Here is a 24,641-nt window from a genome sequence, read left to right on the forward strand (position 1 = left end):
TACAGCATCTGAAAACTTCAAAGGTCAGGATCCAATACCACAGTCGGTTATCGCCAAATGCGCCGGGGAAAACATATAGACCGTGAGAACTCGGTTCGTTGCCCCATTTGTGCTGCGTAGAACAATACTGGCTTGCCAAAGTTGCCGCAGTACAGCGTGTGTATACCTGGGGAGGCGTCCTTTCCAGTCCCGGATCAAAACCATCGGCCTGTCTGCCGTTGGTTTAGTAGCTAAGTTCGGTAAATTATAAAAGCGCACAACTTCTTGGTGCGCAAGGTCGCACTGATCCAGCTTGTTTGATGGGTTGTTTGACAGACGACTGTACATGTTCGACAATAGTCTTGTGTCGACATGTACAGTCGTCTGTCAAACAACCATGTATGGGCTTATATCATGAGGGTAAAATGACACAAAGCCTACCAGAAACTATGGCCCATGTGACATCTCATATTCGTCTCTCTTTTACACGCTGAAAGTTTTCATGGAAAGTACCGTAACCTGATAACCTTTAGGACTGATCGGATCACACCCCACCAAGCCTCGGAGAGAGAGCGCGGAGCCGGAGTGACCCCATCCGGCTAGCCAGCTGCTTGTCATTACTCCGCACCATGATGCAATACCAAAAAAAGGGCCTACCCCAATATGACATTTGCGCACATGTGTCGGCAAACCCCGTACAGTAAAACCTATCAATCACTCATCCAAAAACACAGGCTGGGTTATCACATACGGTGCCCATCCGCAAAATGGCAGACGAGAACTCCCACGACCCCGAACCCCCACCAGGGGCAGTTGCCCACCCCTCAAACCCAGCCCTGCAAGCCGACTACGACCTCTCCCGGCCCCTCGCGGCAGGACCATCAGCGCACGGCCTCCGGCGCGGGCTCCCGGGCTACGGCGACCCGCACTTTGCCCTGTTCCTGCGCAAGGTGTTTATCAAAGCGCTCGGGTACAGCGACGACGCGCTGTCCCGCCCCATCGTGGGCATCATCGACACGCGCTCGGGCTTCAACCCGTGCCACGCCAACGTGCCGCAGCTGATCGAGGCCGCCAAGAGGGGCGTGCACCTGGCCGGCGGGCTGGCGGTCGAGTTCCCGACCATCAGCGTCCACGAGAGCTTCGCCAGCCCGACGAGCATGTTCCTCCGGAACCTGATGAGCATCGACACCGAGGAGATGATCCGCGCCCAGCCGCTCGACGCCTGCGTCGCCGTCGGGGGCTGCGACAAGACCGTCCCGGCGCAGCTCATGGGCGGCATATCGGCCGACAGGCCCGTGCTGCCGCTTGTCACGGGGCCCATGATGCCGGGGAGCCACAGGGGGGTGCGCGTCGGCGCGTGTACGGATTGTCGCAGCAGCTGGGCTGCTTTCAGGGCGGGGACGATGGATATCGAGGAGATCGCTGCGATCAACGAGGAGCTCGCCCCGACCGGAGGGACATGTGGCGTCATGGGAACCGCGAGCACCATGGCCTGTGTCACAGCCGCCCTGGGACTCATGCCCCTGAGGGGAGCTAGCGCCCCGGCAGTATCGTCATCCCGAATCCGCATCGCCGAGGAGACGGGCCGGAACGCAGTGGCCGCAGCCGCCGCAAACCGGACGCCGCAGGGGCTGCTGACAGTCGATTCATTCCACAACGCCATCACCGTCCTGCAAGCCATCGGCGGCTCCACCAACGCCGTCGTGCACCTTCTCGCCATTGCCAACCGCCACCCCCAGATCCAGGGGCTCATCACACTGCAGACGTTTGACGACATTGGCCGCGAGACGCCACTACTGGTCGACCTAAAGCCAAGCGGGGACAACTACCTGACCGATTTCCACAACGCCGGTGGGATGCTGGCCCTGCTCCATACGCTCCGGCCGCTGCTTCGACTCGGCGCTGCAACCATCGAAGGCCGCACCCTAGGTGAGGTTCTCGACGCCGAGCCCATGACCCGCGAGTTCCCGTTCATGAGACAAATCATCCGACCACTTTCAGACCCGTTGTATCCTGCGTCATCCCTAGCCGTCCTGCGAGGCAACATTGCGCCCGGAGGCGCCGTGATCAAGGCATCGGCCTCCAAAGACCGTAAGCTCCTTCGCCACCGCGGTCCTGCGGTCGTATTCGCCAACAGCGCCGACATGGCAGCCCGGATCGATGACCCAGAGCTTGATGCGACCGCAGACAGCGTCCTCGTGCTGCAGGGCATCGGTCCGGTTGGGAATCCAGGCATGCCAGAGGCCGGCCTGATCCCCATCCCACGGAAATTGGCTGCACAAGGCGTGTCAGACATGCTGCGGCTGAGCGATGGGCGGATGAGTGGGACTGCAGGAGGGAGCGTGGTGCTTCACATCTCGCCCGAGTCGGCACTGCCGGACAGTGTGTTTGGTATTGTGCAAAACGGCGATATGATTTTGTGCGACGTAGAAAACAGGCTACTGCAGCTCGACGTTAGTGACGAGGAGATAAAGGGAAGAATCCGCTCAAGGGCCGAAACAAAGACCAATCTGGATCAATCACAAGACAAAAAAGTTCCGGTCCGAGGATATCGCGGTCTATACCTGCGCTCCGTCAACCAAGCGGAGTTCGGTGTAGACTTTGACTTTCTCACAGCCAATGGAGGGCTGGATGTGACGTAAAGCAGCACTGCAACAGCTGATGGCTAGGTCATACTAGCTCAGTTTCGGAAGCTCATGATTAAATACCGGGTATCTATCTGATTCTGTCATATAATCATGAAGCGTCTTGATAAGGACCGGCCCATCAGCCATCTAGTAAATCTATACGCGCACTAGGCAGTATGCAAGAAAGCTGTAAGAAGACGTACAAAGGCTCCAGTCTGTGCTGCATACGTCCCGCAGCCCTCAGTCGAGACATTGGGCGCACCCGCCTGTACCCGATTTTCTTTTGCTGTCTTGTACCATGTTGTCTTTTATTTTAGGGTTGCAATTCCATGTTATAAGCAGATTGCTCAATTTGCAAATATGCGCAGCTTCATATCGACACTGCCCGTCGCAATGACACACCGAATACGCACGGCAGGGGCTGCTTCGGTCTTTTTCCGCGGTGTTCCATTCGACTGTCCATCGGCTTCCGCAGGTGCATCCATAACCACGCCCGGGGCCCACCTCAAGCAGGTTACAAATCGTTCATGGACATCTCCGATGGTCTTGACGCACTTGCCGTCCTGCTCGAGATCCCAGCACCTTAATGTCTTATCGTCTGATACAGACAGAAGGTAACGGCCGCCGGGGTGGAAGACGAGTGCACGTACCCAGTTGTCATGACCAATCAGCGTCTTGAGCAAGGTCCCGCGCGCGTCCCAGAGTTTTATAGTCTTGTCTCGTGATCCCGATGCCATGAACTCGGCGGTGCTCGTGGCGGCCGGTGGCTTCTTTAAGCCTGCGAGTCGCGAGAGGAACGGGTACGAGCTTGGAGGTGCTAGTGCGCAGCACTCGATGTAATGATCGTGGCCAATCATAGTCAGCCTGTTTTCTGGGTTGGTAACCGATAGATCCCATAACCTGACCGTAGAGTCGTCTCCTGTCGAGAGCAGATAACGGCCATCGAGGGAGGGGTACACATCACGGATCCAGGCGGTGTGTCCCCTGATCGTCTTTAGGCAGAAGCCCGTCGAGACGTCCCAAATTTTGAGCGTCATGTCGCGACTTGCGCTGACTAGTAAGTTGCCAGACATGGCGGCTCCGGAAGCACCACTTGGCATGAACCGGATCGCGCTGACACTATGGTCGTGACCCGGAAGTGTGCGGATGTTTTTGTAATCGTCTGAGGGGTCCCACAGCTTGATTGTGAGATCCGAACTGCAAGACGCCAACAAGATGCCTCCCCTGGGACCGCCAAAGTCAACATCGAGAACGGGCCTCGTGTGGCTCTTGATGGTCCTCTCCAGCTCGCCCAATTCCCAGTCCCAAATCTTTATTGTGCAGTCGTCGGAGCCAGAGGCGATTGACGAGTAGACTGGGTGGAATGCGATACAATTTATCGTGTTCTGGTGTGATTCGAGAGAGTATCGTGGTCGTGGTGCGGGTAGCCATGCGGTAGGATCGGTGTTGCGTTTGGCTAGAGATAGAGGGGTCGCATTGTCGAGCTCGCTCTGGAGGGCGTTATTTCTCGATTCGAGATCCATTATCTGATGAAGAGGTTAGCCAGGTGATAGGCCAGCTCAGGAGACGGGAAGGCGTGCCTTTTTTTGCAGGCGGACCACGCTGGTCCATTTCTTCTCGATCAAGCCCTCATATTTCTTTGCTGTAGCGGCATCAAAGACATCTTCAGCTAGTCCGAGCTCTGTTCTCAGAGCCGTGGCCGAGCTCGACAGGTTGTTTGCCGAAAGATATGCTATTATTGCCTTGTGCCTAGTCCACGGCGGCTTTTCAGTACTTGGACATGCATGTACGTTTCCTGCCGGCTTGCCGTCTCGCTGTGCCACACCGAGAACAGCGCAGATGATGATTCCATAGACACTACTTACAGTTCTTCTGCCTGCCGCGGCGTCAGAATCGAGGTCATTTCGAGTGGGTTTATGCCCAGGGCACGTCGAAATACACGTCGGCGGCCTGGCTTTGCAATTCAAATCTGTACGTAGCCCGCTATTCGGGACTTTCAGGCACTGGGCTTGCAGCTGTGCTTCGGGCGAGCACCCTCGCCCGGTCGGTGGAGGTCGACGACCGTGAGTCGTCAATTGATGTCTGGGGAGCGCAATTCGGTGTGTGGGGTTGATCGCGTCTTGACAGATGGCGGTCAGTGTCGCAGACTGCTCGGTATGGAGTTGATCAAGTGGGTAGCTGTACGCAGTCAGGGTGTCTAGACGAGCTTTCAAGTCGATCGGGATCCGGTTGCCATACAGCACGCTTCTCTTCAATATGTCGTTAATGTATGTCCGTCTTCTTCCGTTTGAGTTCAGGTGCCGGGAAAAGGTGCAAAATCGGTCGGCGTCCACCGCCGTGTTTCAACGGGCATGACGCACCGACATTTGCTAGAGCAAACTGCATTTTCCGTGCGGGATAGAATACCCCACCAAAATCCATAACCCCACCAAGAGGATGCGCATCATTGGTTACAATTAGTGACTTTTGGGGCGTACCTGGCGCTGTCGCGTTTGCTGGGGATAGTTCTAACTAGGGCCTGGGTCTTTTTCTGATTTATCGCTTTGAAAGTCTGAGCAGGGCTGTTTTTTGTCAACTGCATTTCTGGCCCGGCTGGCCTTGCTCGCGTCCTCTGTTTGCCCATTGTGTCCCTCCAAGCCTGCTTTCCTGGCAACCATGGTTCGCCTTTATTGCTTATTGCAGGTATATGCAAGTTGTCTAACCTGGTTGAACCCTGCCGCCACATGATGCTTGCGTACGATTACCCAAGATCGACGCGACGATAGCCTCCTAGCCTTTTTTTCTTCGCTGAACTGAATGCCTCAATTGACATTTCCTTTCTCTTCGGAATGCCATCGCTTCGCTCTTGCTTGATCCATTTTAGATCCTCAACCTTCTGTGTGCTCTTACTTCCTACCGAGTACCTAGCCATGAATCTTTGGAAGGACTTTGTCATACCAAGCTTAGCTATTGTGGATCGAATGACGCAGCTTGACATGGCATTTGAAAGCATGCACCGTGGCAGCGGCATATCGTTCTGAACAGGTTTGCTACAGCTTCGTGAAATCACGCTCGCATTTCTTTTCTGTTCAATTTCTATTGGAGCGTAACTCAATGATTTGCTGCCAGCGTCGTCATTAATATACCATCATTTGAAGTGTCTTTGCACATCTAGTTCTAGTTGTTGGTGTCGGCCTCTGAACGATCTTGTTGTCGATCTTGCTTTGCTGTCTACACCTTGTCTTGATCTGTGAGCTCTCAGTCCAAAGACTTCCGATATGCCTGCATCACTAGAAATCCAGCTTCAGAACCAGACCTCCTCAAGCGAGGTTTACGCCTACATCACCGGGCTGGCATTACAAAAGAATAATGCCCGCGTTCTCCTCAAGGCCGACGGCCAAGATCTCTACTACCCAGAGGAGCCGCGCAAGATCCTCAGCCCGCTCACGGAGGACTGCGCCATTCCCTTGGGCCCGCCAGGGAACACGGTGACTGTCAAAATTCCCCAGATGGCCGGTGGCCGCATTTGGTTCAGCCGGGAGGGCAAGCTTACCTTCCTCTTAAACCCACCGGGGCCTGCTCTGGTCGAGCCATCGGTCCTCAACCCCAGCGACCCAAATCGGAACGTCGACTTTTCATTTGCCGAGTTCACCCTCAACAACGACCAGCTGTTTGCCAACATCAGCTACGTCGACTTTGTGCCCCGCCTACCCATCGCCCTCACCCTGCAGGACGGCAACGGCGTGCAACACGTGTCAGGGATGCCGAGCGACGGGCTCGAAAAGGTCTGCGAGGGCCTCCGCGCCCAAAAGGAAAGGGACGGGAAGCCGTGGGACAAGCTCATTGTGTCGAACAAGGGCCGGCCCCTGCGTGCTCTGAGCCCGATGCACGGAAACGCGGTGCGCGCAAATTTTAGCGGCTACTTTGAGCCGCTCGTGGAGGAAGCGTGGAAAAAGTACCACTGTAACAGCAACTGCCAGATGAAGATCAACACTCAGGCTGCGCACGGTGTTCTGCCGGGGGCGATCGCCGAGTCGGACGAGTTGGATGTTGGAGGTGAAAAGTTCAAGAAGCCCACGACGGCAGACATTCTAGGCTGCAACAGCGGGCCCTTTACGACGGGACCGTCGCCAAAGCGCAACGCCATCATTCCAAGGCTGGCTGCTGCGTTTGCGCGGGCGGCGGTCCTGGACGCCGAGCACCACCCCTCTGACCCAAGCACTTTTTACAAGAGGGATCCGGCGAACCACTATGCACGTATTGTTCACGAGGTGAATTTGGATGGAAAGGGTTATGCTTTTGCCTATGATGATGTGCAGCCTGATGGAGGGGCAGATCAGTCGGGCAAGGTTAACGCAGGTTCTCCATCTTTGTTCATTGTGAGCGTAGGAGGCGAGAATGCATATGCTGGAGACAGGCTACCGTAGATGGGATGAGGCAGTTTATTTGATCAGCAATGCTTGCACTGTTGCCGAAGTTTGCTATTATGTTGGTGGTAGTTGTGGAGGTGGAATCCCAAGATTTATATGTGAATGAAATTCATTATTAGATTCCGCAGCTGATGCAGCTCATCCTGGTCTTGCAATGCTCACCGGTTGATAAAGACAGGATGTTTAGCATACCGTAGTTAAGTGAAGTTATAAACGAATACTTATATTTATACTTGGTCAAACTCGAGGTATTATAATATATGTTTCAAGAATAATAACATGTGCGTTAGTGTAGTTACCCAGCTTGACTGCAGCATAGGGCTGTTACCAAACCAGTAGGGCTGCCTAACTTTGGGAATAAGTCTCAACATGGAATATACACCGTATAGCGCCGTAAGTTTTCGTATCCCGTCAGTTGCAAGTCCATATCTCGCGAGCTACGATCTTGCGCGTTTTTTTCCAACAAACTCTTCTTTCGTCTTGACAATATAGTAACACCAACGGCTAGCTCTCAACACATAAGAGCTAAGCTCAGGGGATATGGTTTAGTGGTATAATGCTTCCTTAGCAATTCCAGCGTCTAGAAGGAGTTTGTGACATTGGAAGAGGTCCCGAGTTCGATTCTTGGTGTCTCCAGCTTGGTCGGCTCGTCCGAATAATCTTTTGGTATATCTCTTTTGCCACCCAGGCTCGGGGGTTGAGGGCGTGAAGACTTCAGTTTTGCTAGGTGTGCTTGTTTTCTTGGGGAATACCCAGTGTCCCGGTTGCTTCTTCCATTGGCCAATATATTCAAGGTCATTTTCTCACCAATGACAAATGTTGTGCAATATGTAGGGTGGAGGTGGTTGTGGGATAACTGCCCAGTATCGTGTTTGGTGTGGTCCATTTGCGGGTATGGAGGGGCTCTACTAAAGTTAGTGCGCTCACTGCACTGCGCTGAGCCGCTGATCCAATAACCGTGCGAGGGACAATGTAATGGCGCACCAATTGCGCATTCCACCACCCAATTTGTTAATAATACGATTTGGAGCTTTTGCCGACAAGAACCTTTTGTACTTAAGCATTTCATTTATCATCATCAAGCAAAATAGCCATCGTCCGACCGAAACACAATCGGTGTAAAAGCATCATGTCGTTTAATTAGAGTTTACGTACTGTATGTAATGACTAAGCAGCCCCTGGACCCTTATTCGAGCCCAACCCTTTCGATTCATTTGTTGTACTGGCAAGTATACCACGGAAATTTTTGTGAGGATGCACTTTATATGGCGGACCTCCGGACGGTGGTACGGATATAATATGTCGGATGAATTATTGGTTGCGTGGCACTCCATTCCCGGCCGAGTCGGCGCAACTAGTCTAGTGGGGGCATAGAGTAGCGATGCAGGATACGTACCTACTACGGTATGTACAGAGTACGAAGACGTTTGCACAACACCACCAAGACCAAGTACCCGTAAGTTGAGTATCAGTTACCAGCCTACCTGTCTTCCGACTGACAACCTCCTGTCTACCTTTTGAACTTGCATTCAAAACTTTGTACATCCTGTATGTACCCACCGACCCAACTCTGTCCGTCTCCTACGACTTAGCTCCAGGCTAGACCGTCAAAGTTTTCCTGTCGGAGTTACGAACTACACGTACAAGCTTTCTGTGGACCCACCGCCCCACATCTCCCACTACATAGTATCAAAAGTCAGGGGCTTGCAGAACCCGCCATTTCGTCTAAAAATCCCTCACACCAACCTCGCCATTATAGGCTCACAACACACCCATTTCTTCAACAATTACCAAAGCGGTTCGGTGGTGTAGTTGGTTATCACAACAGTCTAACATAATGTACATTTCACTGTACAATGTTCCACTGTAGGTCCTCAGTTCGAGCCTGGGCCGAATCAACGATTTCTTTTGTCGGTGGCGATGACTTGGTGTGGGGGCATCGACTGGTGTTTTTTTGGGCGTGTAGAAGAGTAGCAACGAATGACACGGCTTGAGAGATGGCCTGGAGTGGAAAAGAATAAATTATCATGTGAGTGGTGGATGATGATAATGGGCATTTTTAGTGCGTTGGTTAGTGGAGAAGGGAATGGTACACCTTTCCCCTCACATTCACAATGATTTATTTAAATAACTTAGGTTTGGTTTTTTGGACAAAGCTTTGCCAATAAGTTCATCCTTTGATGCAGCTGCGCTTATAACAAGCCGATTTCCTCATTATGGTTTAATACGTAGTATATCAGGATGGTAAGTACTCAGTAGGTTCGGCTGCCGTATCTTCGGATTGTCTTAAAAAAGAAAAGGCCGTCATCTTCCAGAAAGTGCACTGTATCGAGCATCAGCATATTCGTCTCACTGAGTAGGCATACCACGTATATACGACTAGTACAGATCAAGGCACGGCACTCTTACGACTCGTCCTATGATGAGATCGACGATACTAATACATAGCAAACTAGAATCAGGAAGTGAATTAGTGTAGTTTGTCTTTACTACAGTTTGTCTTCACTACAAAGTACTTGCATACTCCCGTGTCCTAGATTGACCACTACAACGGCCGCTCCAACCTGGCGATCCGTCGCATATTTGCACAAGTCTAGACACCTCTCATCCAACTTCTTTCCCTTTACAGCGCTTACCAACTCATATGTAATACATATACAACTCATGAACCAAGAAACCAGCACTATACAATGGATAAATTACACGTTTACCCCACTGTCCGGTGTTGGCTGATACACGTCGACAAATTCATCTTGGCCTTTCCGGCTCAGCCGTAGACCAAGAAATGGAAACAAAACCAACGACAAGGGACCGAGCCGGGATTCCGATTCCGCAAAGTTTCTAGCGTCAAACCTTGGAAACCTCATGACCGGGAGTTGACAATGATTCGGCAGGCCTAGAAGCGTGGACGGGCTCCCCAAAACTTGGGACGATGGCAGGATGCAAGTCTCTCGAGTTGTCCCTGCCTCGTGGCGACCCGACCCCCAGGTGAACCCGATCCAGGGGGACCAAAAGTAACAGACTGCCAAACACCCGGAACATCGATGGGAGAAAAAAAGGATAGCGCTCAAACCCGATTTAATTAGTGTAAAGCAACCCAACCGCTCTCCCTCCAAAAAGAATCCCATCTTCACCCCACGCAGCAAATCCACACCGACCGCCTTCTTGCTCCTCCTCCTCCTCCCTCCATAACAGAAATGGCCTTCTTCCCAGAACGTAACCCCTTCAAGACAGCATTCCTGGTGGTGTTGAGCTGGTTCAAGGTCTGGGGCGCCCGCATCGCCCAGGCCGGAAGCACCCCGCGGCGCCAGCAGTGGCCCCGCCGAAACGACCCGGAGGCGCTGCCCGACATCACGCTGCAGCCGGTCGACTTGGTGCGGACGAGGCCGCCGCCGCCGCCGCCTCCGCCCCTGCCACCGCTGCCGTTTGACGAGGCCGTCCTGAGCTGGATGCGCCTGTGGCACCGGCGCATGGCCCACAGCAGTCTCGAGGCCCTGCTCACCATGGGCAAGGGCGCGCCCGTGTGGATGGAGACGCCGCTCAACCTGCCCGAGCCCGACAGGTTGGCTCCGTATAGGGATAATTTGGATTGCGAGGTTTGTGTGGAGCTGTATGGCACGTCTGGGGGGCCGAGGTCCAAGCCCAAGTACGTATTCTGCGGTAAAATCTTGTTTTTGGATTAGACAAGGAGAAACAGGAGCATTGTTGCTGACTATACCACAGAAAATTCCGCCAAAGTCTACGCAAGTCTTTCCTTGCAAGGCGTTCAATGCACAAGGCGCGGAAAAAGCCGGCGATTGTACCGAGACGGGAAACGTTGGTATATGACAGATACAACGGTGGCATGTTTTGATCGCCGTGTCGGGACGAGACGGAACGTCTGGTCTATGTTCGAGTGACAGATGATTTTTATCCTCGGATAGTCATACTCGAATTCGTTCCGGGTCGTGTGAAGTTAGTAGCGTGCTGGATACCAAGGGGAAACTTAGTAGAGTACTATGGGAAACAGGCCAAATGTACAGTATCTAAAGAGGAAGGGCTTGTTGTAAGATGTGTGCTGAAATGATTAGCCAAATCAGGTGGGATGTTAATAGACCGGTTCAACAAGTCCATGCTGCTCTTCGGTGACTAGCCTTATAAGAGAGCCAGATAAGGTCGCTTAAGTTCAGCCAGCAATGAAAACAAATGAGAACGCAATGGGCAGGGGGGAAAATGAAGAGGAAAAAAGGAAGGCTGCAACTCTGGAGTAATACCACCAACGATCACCAAGCAACGCAATTCGACATCCATTACCCAAAAATCACCAACGATGTCACGAGATCAAGGCTCAACATTCACAACAAGCAAACAACAACAGAAGAATCATAATTTATGGTACACGACGTGAGCGTCTATCTGCTGTTTGGAGCCTACTGGACATCCATGTGCATCCCTCTGTCATATTCAACACATACCCAAAACCCGCCAACTATCGACCAAAAGTCAACACCTGGCGAGTCCTCGAATGATGCACTTATTTGCCGGGGTTGGAGGCAACAAAGGCAACACCCTTCTCAATGTTCTTCTTCAGGTCGCCCACGCAGGCGTCGAGCAGCTTCTGCTCGTTGGCGTCAATCTCGCCAATGGGCAGGATCTTCTCGACACCGTTGGGGCCGAGCTCGACCTTTGAGCTGAAGAACTCGATGCCCTGGTCCTTGTAGAGGGGCGAGTCGACAAAGGTGGGCTCGATGACGCCCTTCTCGCCCTGAGCGGCGCGCAGGACCGACTCGGCCATGCGGGCACCGGCCATGGCCATGGAGAGGGTGGCGGAACCGGCACCGTCCTTGGCCTTGACGACCTCGTCACCACCGAACTGGACGCGGTTGACGAGCTGGTCGTTGGCAGACAGGTCGGGGTGGTTGCTCTGGCTGAAGAGGGGAACGATGGTCACACCAGAGTGGCCGCCCACGACGGTGATGTTCTCGTCCTTGGGGTCGGAGCCCTTGATCTCGGAGACGAAGCGCGAGGCACGGACGACGTCGAGGGTGGTGACACCAAAGAGGCGCTTGGGGTTGTAGACACCACGGGCCTTGAAGACCTCGGCGCAGATAGGGACGGTCGAGTTGACGGGGTTGCTGATGACCAGGATGTTGGCCTCGGGGCAAGACTCGGCGCAGGCCTTGGCCAGGTCGCGGACGATGGAGGCGTTGGTGTTGAAGAGGTCGTCACGGGTCATGCCGGGCTTGCGGGGGACACCGGCGGGGATGAGGACAACCTCGGAGCCCTTGAGGGCGGCAGCAAGGCCGGAGGGCGTGGGGTCGTAGCCCTTGACGTTTGACTTGGTGTTGATGTGCGAGATGTCGGCAGCGACACCGGGGCCTCCACGAATGTCGTACAGCGCAAGCTCAGTAACCCTGGGGTTGAGCTTGAGGAGGAGGGAGAGAGGCTGACCGATGCCACCGGCGGCGCCGAGAACGGTAACCTTGGAGAGCTGTTGTTTGCCATGTTAGCTGGTTGCAGGGGAAAAAAAAAAGGTGTAGAGGCATTGGGACGCCAGCCTATGATGCGCATCCAGGTTTTCAACAGAAGCTGGTAGCTATGGTAGCCAAGTCATGCATGTACGTACGTTGCGCGCCGCAGCCGAAAAGGCACGGGTCTGGATCCTTGATGCAGCAAACATCTTGATTTGATTATGTGAACTAAATGGATGGATGCTGTGAAGAAAAAAATCAATTGGAGGATGTAGCTTGGGTTGAAGATGGTCAATCGTCAATTTTTTTTAGGATGACGAGAACTTTCCGACAGCCGAGAGAAAAATTCGAAGGCCACCCCAATCAACCTTGGAACCATACGCTCGTTGCCCGGTCCCAGCCGGAGCTTCTAGCTTGTTGTCCACACTCCACAGTGGATCAGGCTGCACGGACCTCGGTAGTGGGTCTGGTCGCGACATGCGCTCATAGTTGATCTGGAGCTTATGTAACAAAATCGACACCCCTTTGTCCGGTTGACCGACAATTGAGACAATTACTCGGGGGCTGCATTGTCAGTGTCTATCACAATTGTCCTTCTTTTGCTAGTCTGCCGATCGGCAAGTTGCAGAACCATGTGAAATAGAAAGCCGTACACTTTTCAACAAATGCTAACACCAAAACTAGCATTTCGATTTTATGTTACTAAAATGCCCACATTAAGGTACAGGGTCAGCCTCCCGGGCTGAGTGGTCCATCTAGATAAGAGCTACGCATCTTGACACACCGAATATATTCTATTCGGGAAACTCACTCTACCTTGCGGCAGCAGGCTGTCCCCTCTCAGGCAGTTGCACACCCCACCTCTCTGCCAGCTCCCTCTTCTTCGCCTCCATCTTACGCTCGTACTCCTCTACCTCCTGAATCCTCTTCTTGTCATCCTCCTCCATCTTAATCTTCAGCTCCGCCTCCTTGCGCACCCTCTCCCTCTCCAACTGGTCGGGTCTGCGCTCCGCAATGTCACGCGCCTTGAGGTCGCTAAACAGGTATTTGAAAACCACCTCAATGATCCAGCAAGCGCCGTAATCCAGAACCATAATGCCCGTCAGGGTCTGGCGGAACTCGGCAGTAAAGGGAACAAGCTTCATCTGTTCGTTCAGTTCGGGAAGGATCTCAGTCGAGCAGGCGAAAGCAATGCCGCTGACGCCAATAATACCCCAGTACATGCCACGGTTCTCCGAGATGGACTCGCGGAAAGGTCGGCCTTGGTAGTTGATGGCAAATGTGCTGATCTGCTGGATGAGCTGGAGCAGGTACACGGCACTGTTGAGCAATGATGGAGAGAATTCTGCTTCGAGATCAACCGATTCGGTACGCCTAAAATATTTGTTAGTCTCAACTTCCTATCAACAGAGAGGACAATAAAACTTACGGTGCGATCTTGTCACAGAACCGAGCAATGTAGATGAGCGTAAAGATGTGGACAGCAAACTGGCCAAGAATCGAGCCAATGATGTAAAAGTTGAAAATGTTTGGCTGAGGTCGTTCTTTGGACAGACCCTCAACGGAGCGAGCGCGTGAGATGGACAGAAAGCACACACTCATTAGCATACCGCTAATAGTGTACTGACCGTCACCAAACTTGATACCCTCGAGGTAGAGTACACTGAGACTGTAGGCCGTGATCAGACAGTTGAGTGCGAGAATCTTGTACATCTGGATTGTAGCAACAAGAGTGCAGCGACCTTGACGGATAATGTTGGGTACGGCGATGACATTGCGAAGCTTGCTGGTAAAAGGGGCTGCCACAGATGCGTCACCAAGCTTTAGAGATGGCGGCTCGCCATCGTCCAGTTCGCTCTCCATCATCTGAGCAGTGAGCTTGTCGGCCAGACCAGCAGCCTTCTTGGCAGCTGGGCCGAGGTTCTGGTTAGGGTCGCTCTTGAGGAGCTCACGAGCGCCGGCAGAGGTGATGGTTTCCGTTGGGTGGCCGCTAGCCTTGATAAGCTCCTCGACCGTAACACCCTTGTTCTTGGCCTCGCGTTCCATAGCCTTCATATAGTGGGGGTTTGACGGGCCGGGAGGGTACAAATGGGCAATCATGACGGGCACCGGAGGCGTTGGCTGGTTGAAACGCACCATCAGGTCGATCTGTTTCTGGTACATTTGCTTCATCTTCTCGTTTCTCGAGAACTCGGCAATTCGCTGCAGATCCTGAGGGGTACCGTTGAGAAGAGCGACACCAATGTGAGCCTGCTTCAATGCTCCGACATCGTTGGTACCGTCACCGGCCATCAGGGTGTAGTAGCCCATGTCCTTCAAGCCAAGCAGGATCTCTTCCTTTTGCTTGGGCGACACACGTGCGTATACCCAGGTGTAGCGGAGAAGCTGCTTGAAGCCTGGCTGATCCTTGTACTTGGCCAATGCGTAACCTGTGACGCAAATGTCGTTGTTCTTCAAAACGCTCGGGTCAATGGGCTTGGTAGGATCGGCATCAAAGTGAATCTTATCATCGACGCTGTGCCAGACGAGTTTGTCGCCGCCCTCATTGTGCTCGGGAGCATCCAGGATCAAAACATCGCGGTCCACAATTTCGACCTCCCGGGCAACATGTACAGCCGTCAGAGGGTTGTCACCAGTGATCATAACGACACGGTGGCTGCTTTCGTTGAGCATCTGTACAGCCTGTTTGGCGTCATCCTTCAATGGACAGTGCAGGACGAGGAAGCCGGCAAAAGTAAGCTCAGATTCGACAGATTCTCTCTTTAGATCGTTGATCCTGGCAGCACCGAGCTCGCTGTCGGTGGTGAGTTGCTTGTATGCCAAAGCCAAGACACGGGATCCGCGACGGGTAAAGTATTTGTAGGTCTCTTCGTAGTCAGTTGGGACAGTCACCAGCATCTTCATGATGGTCTCTGGAGCACCCTTGACTCCGACAAAAGTACCCTGCAGCTTACGTCCAGTCTTGTCCTTGCCATGTACGGTTGCAACAGAGCTTTGACGCTTGAGAGCCGAAGAGAACTGGAAGCGACGCTTGATTTGTACGGTACCGGTGACACCTCCGCTGCTGGCAACGTTCGGTTTGTGGGTGAGGACATCGTTCTTGGCAAGACCCCATCCGAGGGCGGAGAGGGTAGCCTTCTCCATGGGGTCACCGACAATGTCGCCTTCGTCAAGCTTGACAAGGGCGTGTGCAGTGGCCAAAACCAGGGTTGTCTCGATTCCAGCAGAGTGAACAGGGGTCATGTTGCTGTGAGCTCCATCAGACTCGCGCGGGGTGTCGGTGCCAGAAGTGCCAAGACCCAGGCCGGCGATACCCTCAACCACCAAATCCTCGCCTGTAAGAGTGCCGGTCTTGTCAAAGCAAGCGACATCGATTCGTCCGGCAAAGGGAATACGGAAAGGCTCCGTGCAAAAGATGGCAAACTTGGCGAGCGCCGCCAAGCTGGTGTTGACAGCTAGACTAAGCTCCATAGGCAGCTCTGGGGGAACAACGCTAGTGACGATGAGGATACAGTCCAGGAGCAGCTTTGATCGCTTGCGATCCTTGCGGACACCTTCATCCCAGACATACCACGAAGCAGCCAGGGCAAAGATGAGCAAGAACAGAATGAAGAGAAGTGCCTCAACGTTGTTGGCAGAGACGCGCTCGGTGGAGTAGATCATGGTGCGAACAAGACTGCCCTGAGATGTCTCGAAACCAGTCTTGGTGACAATAGCCATGGCTCCATCATCGGGCGGGCGGGGAACACCAGATGCAGTCTTGGGCCTTGCCTCATCTGCTGTGCCATGGGTAATCTGCAAGACCTTGGTTCCACCCCAAAGGAACGAGTTCTTGTCCAGACCTTCGGGTTCGAGTTGCGCATCACCAGGGCGGAGCTGGATAGACTCCTTGAGAAGGGGTGTACTCTCGCCAGAAAGCATAGCCTCGTTGACGATGGCAGTTCCTTCGACTAGGAGCATGTCGCATGCCACACCGCCATCCTCCTTCGACCGGTTGACAGACACGAGATCACCGGGCACAAGCTTGTCGCTCTGGACTTCGACCCATTTACCCAAGCGGTATACCCACATGTCGTAAGGCTTCAGGCTCATGCCGCGGAACTCGTTCAGAGTGCGCTGTCGCTGCCAGACCACAGTGCTCTCGAAAGCAACCAGCATCACCAGCGTGAACAGCGAGTAGTACCAGTAGTCATCCAGCATCCACAGGCCGACGCAGAAGATTTGGAAAACGAAAAAGGGCGCAACCGCGTGCTCCTGGAAAAGCTCGGTAAATGACGGGACGGGAATATCGAAAGTGTTGGTGCCATAATGCTGCTCGATTCGAGTAAGCTCGGTAGCTGAAGTGATTCCCTTTGAAAGCTGGAACTTTTCAATCTTGGGCTTCGGCTCGGCGTCAATATCGTACTCGAGGGTCTTGAAGCTTTTGTCGGTAGTGTCGTAGAGGAACCGACGCTTCTGGAAGAGGAACGAGATGTTGTTCTTGCCTCCGACCTGTGACAAGGTTGTCAGCACCAATTTTGCCTTACTCTACATCACTCGGAGCTTTCGTGGGGCTTGTACCTGGTCGCGCTCGATCTTGCAAATGTCGGCCGAGCCGGCATTTGCAATCGGGATCAACTTGATGAGCTCAGCATCCTCGACACCTTTGACGGTGCGAGCGGTGAAGATAGCGCGCAGATTAACGCTCCATTTGGTGGTCAACCAGGCCAGACTCTGGAAGGTGATGATCGTTCCAAGCCAAACAAAGGTCCACTCTGGGCCGCCGATGTGCTTCTCGTAGAGGTCCGCGCTGAGGTAAAAACGTAAAAATACAGGCCATGCTATCGCAAAGGGCCAAACGTAGGCGTGTGAATACCAGGCAAGTGGCCGCAGCAGCTCTGCCGACTTGATCTGAGAGCTGCGTACCAGCGCTGGTGAAGGCGGAGGCGCCATGATGGCGGGCTCTCCCGAATCGTCGGCTTCTATGAAGTTTCGGCGTATGCGTGTGTATTTGATATGTTAGTAAAAAGTTTGCACCCAGCACGCCGTTTTATGATGTGATGAGGCGCGGGGCTATTGGTGAGGGCCGTGATGAGCATATATTGACCGACTGAAAATTGGCGTTGAAAGGTGGCGGCTTTGATTGCGCTTGCGATCTGTACTCTACCTAACAAACGTTGAAATTTTGAGTGTGACGCGGGCAAAGCGGGTCTAGGCGGGTCCATAGTGGCTGGCAGCCCGAATGTTCCGACTTTGCGGAACCGGGGTAGTGGTATCCTGGTTTAGTGTGTTAGCGGCTGATTCTAAGTACTCCGTAGGTAATCATTGCGCGAACTCTCCTAGCAGCCTGGCTTGATCATAATGATATAATTTGATATCATGCAGTTCGGGAATTAAATGACTTGCAACCAGATGAGCTTCTTGCACTTTTTAGCTAGATCCATGGCGATACCATACTGCTGAGCTTGCCTACAATCTTATACAGTGTAGTTCGTCAGCAGTGCCTTGAAACGTATCAGGCTTGCAGGGTTCAAATTCGAGTCAACAGCTGGAGAGGAAATCTTTAGTGGGGTTAATGACGACCACCAGCCGAGGAAGCTTCCCTGGCATCTTTCAACATCAGCTATCTCAACTGCATCCACGTTGATGTAGTCAAGGTAGACCGCACCTCAACCCTAGCTGCTACTCTCCCATTCGCATCAGTCATCGGCACCATGTCGCTGATACAGCTGTCGCGACTGATCGACCTGCCCGACTCGGACCTACAACAAGTCCTTGACTACGCCCAGACGCTTTCCAAGCCGGAAGCAGCAGACCACTTCAAAAACCTACTGGGCGACTCGCCACAGGCGATTGAGTTCATCTCGAGCTTCAACTCGCGCCGCAAGGATCCCAAAGCCCCAGCCGCATCTTCCTCGTCGACCGCGTCTCAGTCGCAAAGCTACGCAAGTGCAAGTGGAATTGACGCCGTTCCCAAGCCTCAGCGTTCAGCAAAGCAGAAGAAGCAGCGAGCACTACACACCCCGGCCCCACGACAGGTCGTCAATCTTGGGCCCACTCCCGGCACTACATACAGCAAGAAGAACGTTGAGGACGATTACATCTCGACTCGATCCTCATCCGGCGCCGCCAGCCCTGCCCCAAGGCCTGGCCCCGCGAGGCAGCCCCCGGTCAAATCTGCGACTCCTCCACCGCCAAAGCCACCGCCGTCTGCTGCTGGGTCGCTTATATCTGATTTGCTTCCTGTGCCGAAGCAGCAAAAATCAAAATCTACACCAGGTAGCCGGTCGTCGACGCCCGGGCCGGCTTCCAAGGCAGGAAATGTCACCAAGATATCTATAGCAGGCGGGACGCCTATGCACGGCGCATCGACGGCTGTTGCCGACCTTGATGCTGCGATACGTGCGCTCGAGATCAGCACCAACCCTACCAAGGCAGGCAACAGTACCACTGCGGATATTGAGGCTCGACGGTGCAACTGCGTTGCTACGAGGCACCCGCTTCAGGGTGCGGCGCCAAACTGCCTTGGCTGCGGGAAAGTTATCTGCTTGAAGGAGGGGCTTGGGCCATGCACTTTCTGCGGTACGCCGCTGCTGTCATCGGGTGAGGTGCAGGCCATGATCAGGGAGCTGAGGGATGAGTTGGGCAAAGAGAAGCAGGCTGCGAACCGGGCGGCCAACAAGAAAGCCGAGGTATCGACAACTCCAAGGCCCTTCTCAAAGCCCAGAGAGGCATTCGGCCCACGGCCAGGAGAGGATCCGTCGGTGGCAATATCAGCCGCCGAAGCAAAGGCGAGGGAGCATCGCGATAAGCTGCTCAACTTCCAGGCCCAAAACGCACGACGGACTACTGTTCGTGATGAGGCCAGCGATTTCGACGTTTCAATGACGGCTAGCATGTGGGCAAGTCCTGAAGACCGAGCCAGGGAGCTCAAGAGACAGCAGAAGCTGATGCGTGAGATGGAATGGAATGCTCGACCCGACTACGAGAAGCGCAAGCAAGTTCTCAGTATCGACGTTGTCGGCGGCAAAATCGTCAAGAAGATGGTCGCTGCGGAGAGACCACCAAGTCCAGAACCTGCAGAAGAAGTCTCTATGGCCCAAACTCTCTCAGCCTTGGCGGAGACAGATGGCAACAGGGTTTCTGGCGGAGGAGCTTTCAGTAAGAATCCTCTGCTACATGGTCTTATAAAGCCAGTGTATGATCTCAAAGGCAAGGGTGCAGAACTGGAGGGAAGAAAAGAAAGAAAGGCGCATTGGAGAAGGGTGCAGGACGACCTTGACAACAATGAGAACGTCATTCTGGATGGGGGCATACACGGTGGCTCGAAAATCGCAGCGTCAACTAATGATGAGCCAAACTGTGGATAGCCATATGCATGAGGTAGTCCATAGTCCACAGTAAGTGACAATCTCAATACTGAACAAGCAATCCACCAACAACATGAAATTCTTGACCCCCCATTACCACTCGGGTATACCGGACGTAAGCCGGATTGAGCCTGTCAACCTGTGCATCTGTGACCCGACCAAACCTGCACTTGGATGACAAGTAAATTGATTACTACATCCAGCTTCTCCAGCTCTCTGGGGAAAAGACTGAATGAATATAGGAATTATGGAGGCGACGTTGTTGCTTGGAAGCATCGATGGTGCGCCAAGTGTTGCACTAAAAACATCGTCAAAAACGAAGGCCTCCGTCAATGACTAATGCCAGTGACTTCGGTAAATATAGCCTGCAACACCAAGCACCCGACAGGTTAATCTCAGGTCTCCCTCCATCCAGAGGGTCGACCGCGCATTTCCCTGCCACAGCAAGCACCTTGCATTGCAAAACAAAATCGGGCCCTTCATAGACCAATACCAACCCCGGAATGAATGTGCTCGCAAAGTATCACTGCGTTTGACTTTTCTGTTTTGTTTTGATCAATGGCCGGACTTCGGACTTGATTTGTTCGTGGAAATAAGACAGGCCAAATCCTCTTCATCAATTTAGGATTTGGCCTTCCTGTTTTCGGACTACGCCGACCCGCCACGGCATACTCCGTAGGACTTTACTATGGTAAGCCCGCTCCGGCTTCCAGACTTTGCGGGTTTCGAATTCATGACGGCACGTCACCACCACATGAATCACTTCTAAGCCCGGAGTACTTATATACAGGCTTCCCGCAGCCTCAATTTCCAAGCTCAAGCTCGAACACATAGGTGCTTACGCTGATCAGCAATTTATCACACTTGATTTTCCCACTCTTATCCATTGATTCGATTGTCTCTTTATTTGGCGCCAGATCGCCAAGCTTCCCCTTGAAAATACATGATACTCCAAGACGCTGTGCAGTACACGGTATACAAAATGGAAATTCCCCAAACCCTCATAGACTCAGTAGAGAACTCCAAGTGCGAGTATCGCACCCTTGGAAAAAGCGGACTCAGAGTTTCTGTGCCCCATTCTCGGGTGCATGTCTTTTGGAGACAAGCGTAACCTGTCATGGGCCATTGGCGAAGAGGAGGTTGGTCTTCTACTTCATGGAACCGATGTGCCAGCATGGCTAACACATGACAGGCACTCCCGTTTCTCAAAGCGGCCTACGACCGCGGTCTGAACACCTGGGACACGGCCAACACGTACTCAAATGGTGTCTCTGAGGAGATCGTCGGCAAGGCGATCAAGAAATACAACATCCCACGTCAGAAGCTTGTGATTTTGACCAAGTGTTTCTATCCCGTCGGCCAGGAACAAGATGTCACGCCTCACTACATGATTCCTCAGATAGAAGTCTCCAAAGACTACCAGAATCAATGGGGTCTGTCCAGGACAGCCATATTCAACCAGGTCGAGGACTCGCTGCGCCGCCTCGACACGGACTACATCGACCTGCTGCAAATCCACCGCTTTGACCCCAAGACGCCTATCGAGGAGACGATGAAGGCGCTCCATGATCTGGTCCAGATGGGCAAAGTGCGGTACATTGGCGCCAGCTCAATGTGGTAAGTGAACCGACTTTTTTTTCTTCTTTTCTTACCACTCGGCCTTTTTGTACCCAAAAAGAAAAAGAAAAGCCCTAACGATAAACGCAACGAAATAGGGCAACGCAATTCGCTCAGATGCAGTTCTGCGCCGAGCGCAACGGCTGGACCAAGTTCATCAGCATGCAGAACCAGTACAACCTCCTATACCGCGAGGAGGAGCGCGAGATGAACCGCTTCTGCAATGAAACTGGCGTCGGACTGATCCCTTGGGCACCACTCTGCCGCGGACACCTGGCCCGACCGCCATCCGAGTTCGGGTCTACGGACCGGAGCAAGGATGAGAAGGAACAACCCTCGGTCATGCCGGGCACGAGTGAGACGGACGCATCCATCATCAACCGCGTCGTGGAGACGGCTGAGAAGCGCGGCTGGAAGATGAGCCAGGTGGCACTGGCATGGATCAACGCCAAGGTCACCAGCCCCATCATCGGGTTCAGCAGTGTCGAGCGGATGGTTGAGGCGATCGAGTCTAGAGGCAAGGTCCTCACCGAGGAGGAGACCAAGTACCTCGAGGAGCTCTACCAGGCCAGGAGCGTCGTGGGTCACGATTGAACGTATTAGATGCTTGTGGGAAACGAGTCAGAAGGATGCGTACTTGAAATTTCTGTGGCAGTCAGAAACTCCTTTGCCTAGCGGCACTGCATAAGCCGCAATGTTAGGCTATTATGTAATTCTTGAATAATCATTGATTACCAAGAAGTCAGGGTGTTTGAAGTTCGTTCCCGATAAATCCAGTTCCTGTAAACTCGAGTCGGTCAGACTCACATATAAAGTTGGATGAAAAGCTCAGATGAATGAGGTAAAGAGATGAACAGCATTTAAGCGAGTTTCTGTCCCAGACTATCGTGTTTCTCAACCGAAACTTTAAAACTAACTGGTATCTTGCTCTGGAAAACATTGGTGCCTCCAATTGCCTCGAAAGGTTGCATTTTACTTTTCGTCCCATAACATGGACAGGCACCCGCTGGCGAGTGTAGCTGAAAATAAGAGCCGTTGATCTTCTTTTTGACTGGACAGATGCCTTTGTAAGCATACGGACCCCCTGAGTCGTGTCCCATCCGTGCATTGGCGATGAACACAACATGAGGGAACTCTGCTTCTGTGCCGCTGCTACCAGGACTCGGCAGTCCAGTTACTGGAGTAGCTTTATCAGTACTGTTGACTAGGGTGGGAAAGTATGAGCCGTGGAAATACCTTGGCTGGAGCCCGTGGCCCGAGATCGCGACTGCTTGGCGATCGAAGCTGTTCAGCGAGTGGCAAACAATAGCTCTGGTGAGTACAGTGCAGTCACAGACTCACTCACGAAGACCTGTGAACCTTGGGCTGATCCAGTCATTGACGTTTGTGAATTGAACACTCATTTTTGGAGGTCAGGGACGTGTCCAGGGGGTACTGGAGATTTTGAAGCATGGGCTGCATTGCTCCCGAATTTATTAACAGTCTTTCACAGGTGACAATTTCCGACGACGACGGGACTGCTTTGCTTTCTTTGAGTAACAATGACGTCTGGGCTCAACGTGCGAGCTGGCAGCTTGACAGTATTTGATGAATGTGTGTGGTCAGGTCTACTCATCTGGTATGCCAGACGACTTTTCCTGTTTGACAGTCTAAATATTTGGATTCGAAGAAAAAGCTCGATGTTCGACGCACTTGGTCAAAGGACTTCTAACAAATATTGCCGAGAAAATTGAGTTCCAAACCTTGTGAACCAGTTGCTGTGGACTGTACCTAGTTATGTGAGCATGTGAGAAAGGATATTCCATATTTGGCAATACGCAGGTGGTATACATCGGGAAAATGGGGTCCGTGTCACAGCTACAGCAAAGAAAGATTAAGAAAAATGACTATCTGTGGCCAACAATATAAAGAGCAATCAGATCAAGTGGGTTGTAAAATGCAAAGTGACTCCCTGTGAATATGTGGCCCATAAGACACCCCAATCCCAGCGAGTATGGCATTTCTTGCTTGGAATTTATAAAATAAATGAAGATCACAACAAACCCTGAGCGTGGGAACCCGTACTTAGCTTGCAACGCATGGCAGATGCCAGCTTAGTCGCGATGGAGCCCAGCCACCCAAGCAAGCCCAGCGAAAGGCCTGGTTCGACGTTAGCTGATCGGCTAGCTGAAATAGGGCCTCCGCCCGGCCGGCAAAAAATCCCGGCTCGCAGGCGCAGCGGCATCTCCATGTCTCTACTAGGTGCGATTCTTGAAGCCAGCTCCAGCTCCAGCTCCAGTTCCTTTTGCAGCTCTGACGACGAGAGCTCCGAATCCAGTGCCTCGTCCTCAGCAGACGCAACTTTGCCCACCGAACAAGAGGATTCCCCGCGGGAGGGCGACGCATGGATGGAAGACTCATCTACCACCGCGTCCAACGCGCAGCACAGCCCCCAAACAAGTTCTTCGGGCCAATCGTGGAACGATCCCGACTTTGTGCCGTACTGGGACGACGAGTGGCAGACGAATCACGGAACCTTTCGCCTGCGAGAAGCGAGCCAAGCTGATCGCCAAGACCGGCGCGGGGCGGCGACTGGCGACAAGAGTAAATCCTCTCGTCTCTGGCATTTCATGACTTGCGGAGATTCAGACGACAGCAGCAGCGAAGCCGAGGAGGTCGGGCCGCTCACACCGCTGACCCTGACCCAGCGGCGGCTGTTGATGCGTCGAAGACAGGAGCGAGCGTACCGGCAGCAGCTCCGGGATGAGAACAGCTCGGCGTCGCTGAGGGCCATGCTGTATAGCTTATTGTTGGCGTGCACCATGATGGCCATCGCGTTGGGCGTGGCGGCGTATGCCAATGGTGGCCTTCATGTCCCCCACCGTCGACACAAGGGAGATACGCGCGGGTAGGACTAGCAGGAGGACTTGGTGAAAACGTGTCTATGGCTAGTGCTTTGAGTTTGGAGTAAGCAGAAACTAGACTGGCAAGCTTGGGTATATACCGTCGATGGGAAAGAAAAGGAGGCTGGACGGCACACAAAAGTATCCATACCATTTGCTCAATATTGTTGCCATTTTTGCCTACAATTTTCTCTCATTTTGTTGGGCTTTTACTTGCTTACTTATTGTTGAGCTGGTTACTGGTCAGACACGATATCCTTTTTGGCAAATTGATTTTCTGGCACTGACAATTTGGAAAAGAGGTAGCATCATTTTGTTTGGTACCATA

At 53.0% G+C, this 24,641-nt stretch overlaps 10 protein-coding genes and 2 non-coding genes across 12 annotated transcripts; 8 read left to right on the forward strand and 4 right to left on the reverse strand.

Moving 5' to 3' along the window:
- Positions 1–746: 746 nt before the first annotated feature.
- Positions 747–2,648, forward strand: MGG_12007 (dihydroxy-acid dehydratase; the record flags this gene model as incomplete). Its single annotated transcript, XM_003720202.1, has 1 exon — positions 747–2,648. One exon carries the CDS (start codon positions 747–749, stop codon positions 2,619–2,621), a length of 1,875 nt encoding a protein of 624 aa, XP_003720250.1. The 3' UTR covers positions 2,622–2,648.
- MGG_09369 (nuclear distribution protein pac-1a) lies at positions 1,532–4,960 on the reverse strand. Its single transcript, XM_003720203.1, has 3 exons — positions 4,472–4,960; positions 4,187–4,355; positions 1,532–4,132 (listed from the first exon to the last, which is right to left on the reverse strand). The coding sequence occupies exons 1-3, from the start codon at positions 4,507–4,509 to the stop codon at positions 2,954–2,956; spliced, it is 1,386 nt and encodes a 461-aa protein (XP_003720251.1). The 5' UTR covers positions 4,510–4,960; the 3' UTR covers positions 1,532–2,953.
- A 733-nt stretch (positions 4,961–5,693) lies between these two features.
- Positions 5,694–7,253, forward strand: MGG_12006 (glucanase B). Its single transcript, XM_003720204.1, has one exon. It carries the CDS (start codon positions 5,864–5,866, stop codon positions 7,010–7,012), a length of 1,149 nt encoding a protein of 382 aa, XP_003720252.1. The 5' UTR covers positions 5,694–5,863; the 3' UTR covers positions 7,013–7,253.
- A 296-nt stretch (positions 7,254–7,549) lies between these two features.
- Positions 7,550–7,651, forward strand: MGG_20280. Its single transcript has one exon. It is a non-coding gene; the product is annotated as a tRNA-Ala (tRNA).
- Positions 7,652–8,812: 1,161 nt separating this feature from the next.
- MGG_20281 lies at positions 8,813–8,913 on the forward strand. Its single transcript has one exon. It is a non-coding gene; the product is annotated as a tRNA-Val (tRNA).
- A 1,299-nt stretch (positions 8,914–10,212) lies between these two features.
- MGG_09368 (uncharacterized protein) lies at positions 10,213–11,114 on the forward strand (the record flags this gene model as incomplete). Its single annotated transcript, XM_003720205.1, has 2 exons — positions 10,213–10,661; positions 10,739–11,114. The coding sequence occupies 2 exons, from the start codon at positions 10,213–10,215 to the stop codon at positions 10,866–10,868; spliced, it is 579 nt and encodes a 192-aa protein (XP_003720253.1). The 3' UTR covers positions 10,869–11,114.
- Positions 11,115–11,528: 414 nt separating this feature from the next.
- MGG_09367 (malate dehydrogenase) lies at positions 11,529–12,674 on the reverse strand (the record flags this gene model as incomplete). The annotated part of the gene is made up of 2 exons (XM_003720206.1): positions 11,529–12,485; positions 12,621–12,674. The coding sequence occupies 2 exons, from the start codon at positions 12,672–12,674 to the stop codon at positions 11,529–11,531; spliced, it is 1,011 nt and encodes a 336-aa protein (XP_003720254.1).
- A 464-nt stretch (positions 12,675–13,138) lies between these two features.
- On the reverse strand, positions 13,139–17,630 carry MGG_12005 (uncharacterized protein). Its single transcript, XM_003720207.1, has 3 exons — positions 17,026–17,630; positions 13,895–16,956; positions 13,139–13,839 (listed from the first exon to the last, which is right to left on the reverse strand). Exons 1-3 carry the CDS (start codon positions 17,395–17,397, stop codon positions 13,278–13,280), a joined length of 3,996 nt encoding a protein of 1,331 aa, XP_003720255.1. The 5' UTR covers positions 17,398–17,630; the 3' UTR covers positions 13,139–13,277.
- A 171-nt stretch (positions 17,631–17,801) lies between these two features.
- Positions 17,802–19,918, forward strand: MGG_12004 (C2HC5 finger protein). The gene has a single exon (XM_003720208.1). The coding sequence runs from the start codon at positions 18,159–18,161 to the stop codon at positions 19,812–19,814; it is 1,656 nt and encodes a 551-aa protein (XP_003720256.1). The 5' UTR covers positions 17,802–18,158; the 3' UTR covers positions 19,815–19,918.
- Positions 19,919–20,851: 933 nt separating this feature from the next.
- Positions 20,852–22,134, forward strand: MGG_12003 (voltage-gated potassium channel subunit beta-2). Its single transcript, XM_003720209.1, has 3 exons — positions 20,852–20,953; positions 21,007–21,431; positions 21,530–22,134. The coding sequence occupies exons 1-3, from the start codon at positions 20,903–20,905 to the stop codon at positions 22,023–22,025; spliced, it is 972 nt and encodes a 323-aa protein (XP_003720257.1). The 5' UTR covers positions 20,852–20,902; the 3' UTR covers positions 22,026–22,134.
- A 157-nt stretch (positions 22,135–22,291) lies between these two features.
- On the reverse strand, positions 22,292–22,834 carry MGG_17798 (uncharacterized protein; the record flags this gene model as incomplete). The annotated part of the gene is made up of 3 exons (XM_003720210.1): positions 22,292–22,608; positions 22,668–22,715; positions 22,777–22,834. The coding sequence occupies 3 exons, from the start codon at positions 22,832–22,834 to the stop codon at positions 22,292–22,294; spliced, it is 423 nt and encodes a 140-aa protein (XP_003720258.1).
- Positions 22,835–23,533: 699 nt separating this feature from the next.
- MGG_09364 (uncharacterized protein) lies at positions 23,534–24,322 on the forward strand (the record flags this gene model as incomplete). The annotated part of the gene is made up of 1 exon (XM_003720211.1): positions 23,534–24,322. The coding sequence occupies one exon, from the start codon at positions 23,534–23,536 to the stop codon at positions 24,320–24,322; it is 789 nt and encodes a 262-aa protein (XP_003720259.1).
- Between the last annotated feature and the right edge of the window lie 319 nt (positions 24,323–24,641).

The sequence above is a fragment of the Pyricularia oryzae genome, chromosome 6 (genome assembly GCF_000002495.2).
Source record: "Pyricularia oryzae 70-15 chromosome 6, whole genome shotgun sequence".
Taxonomy (NCBI): Eukaryota; Fungi; Ascomycota; class Sordariomycetes; order Magnaporthales; family Pyriculariaceae; genus Pyricularia; species Pyricularia oryzae.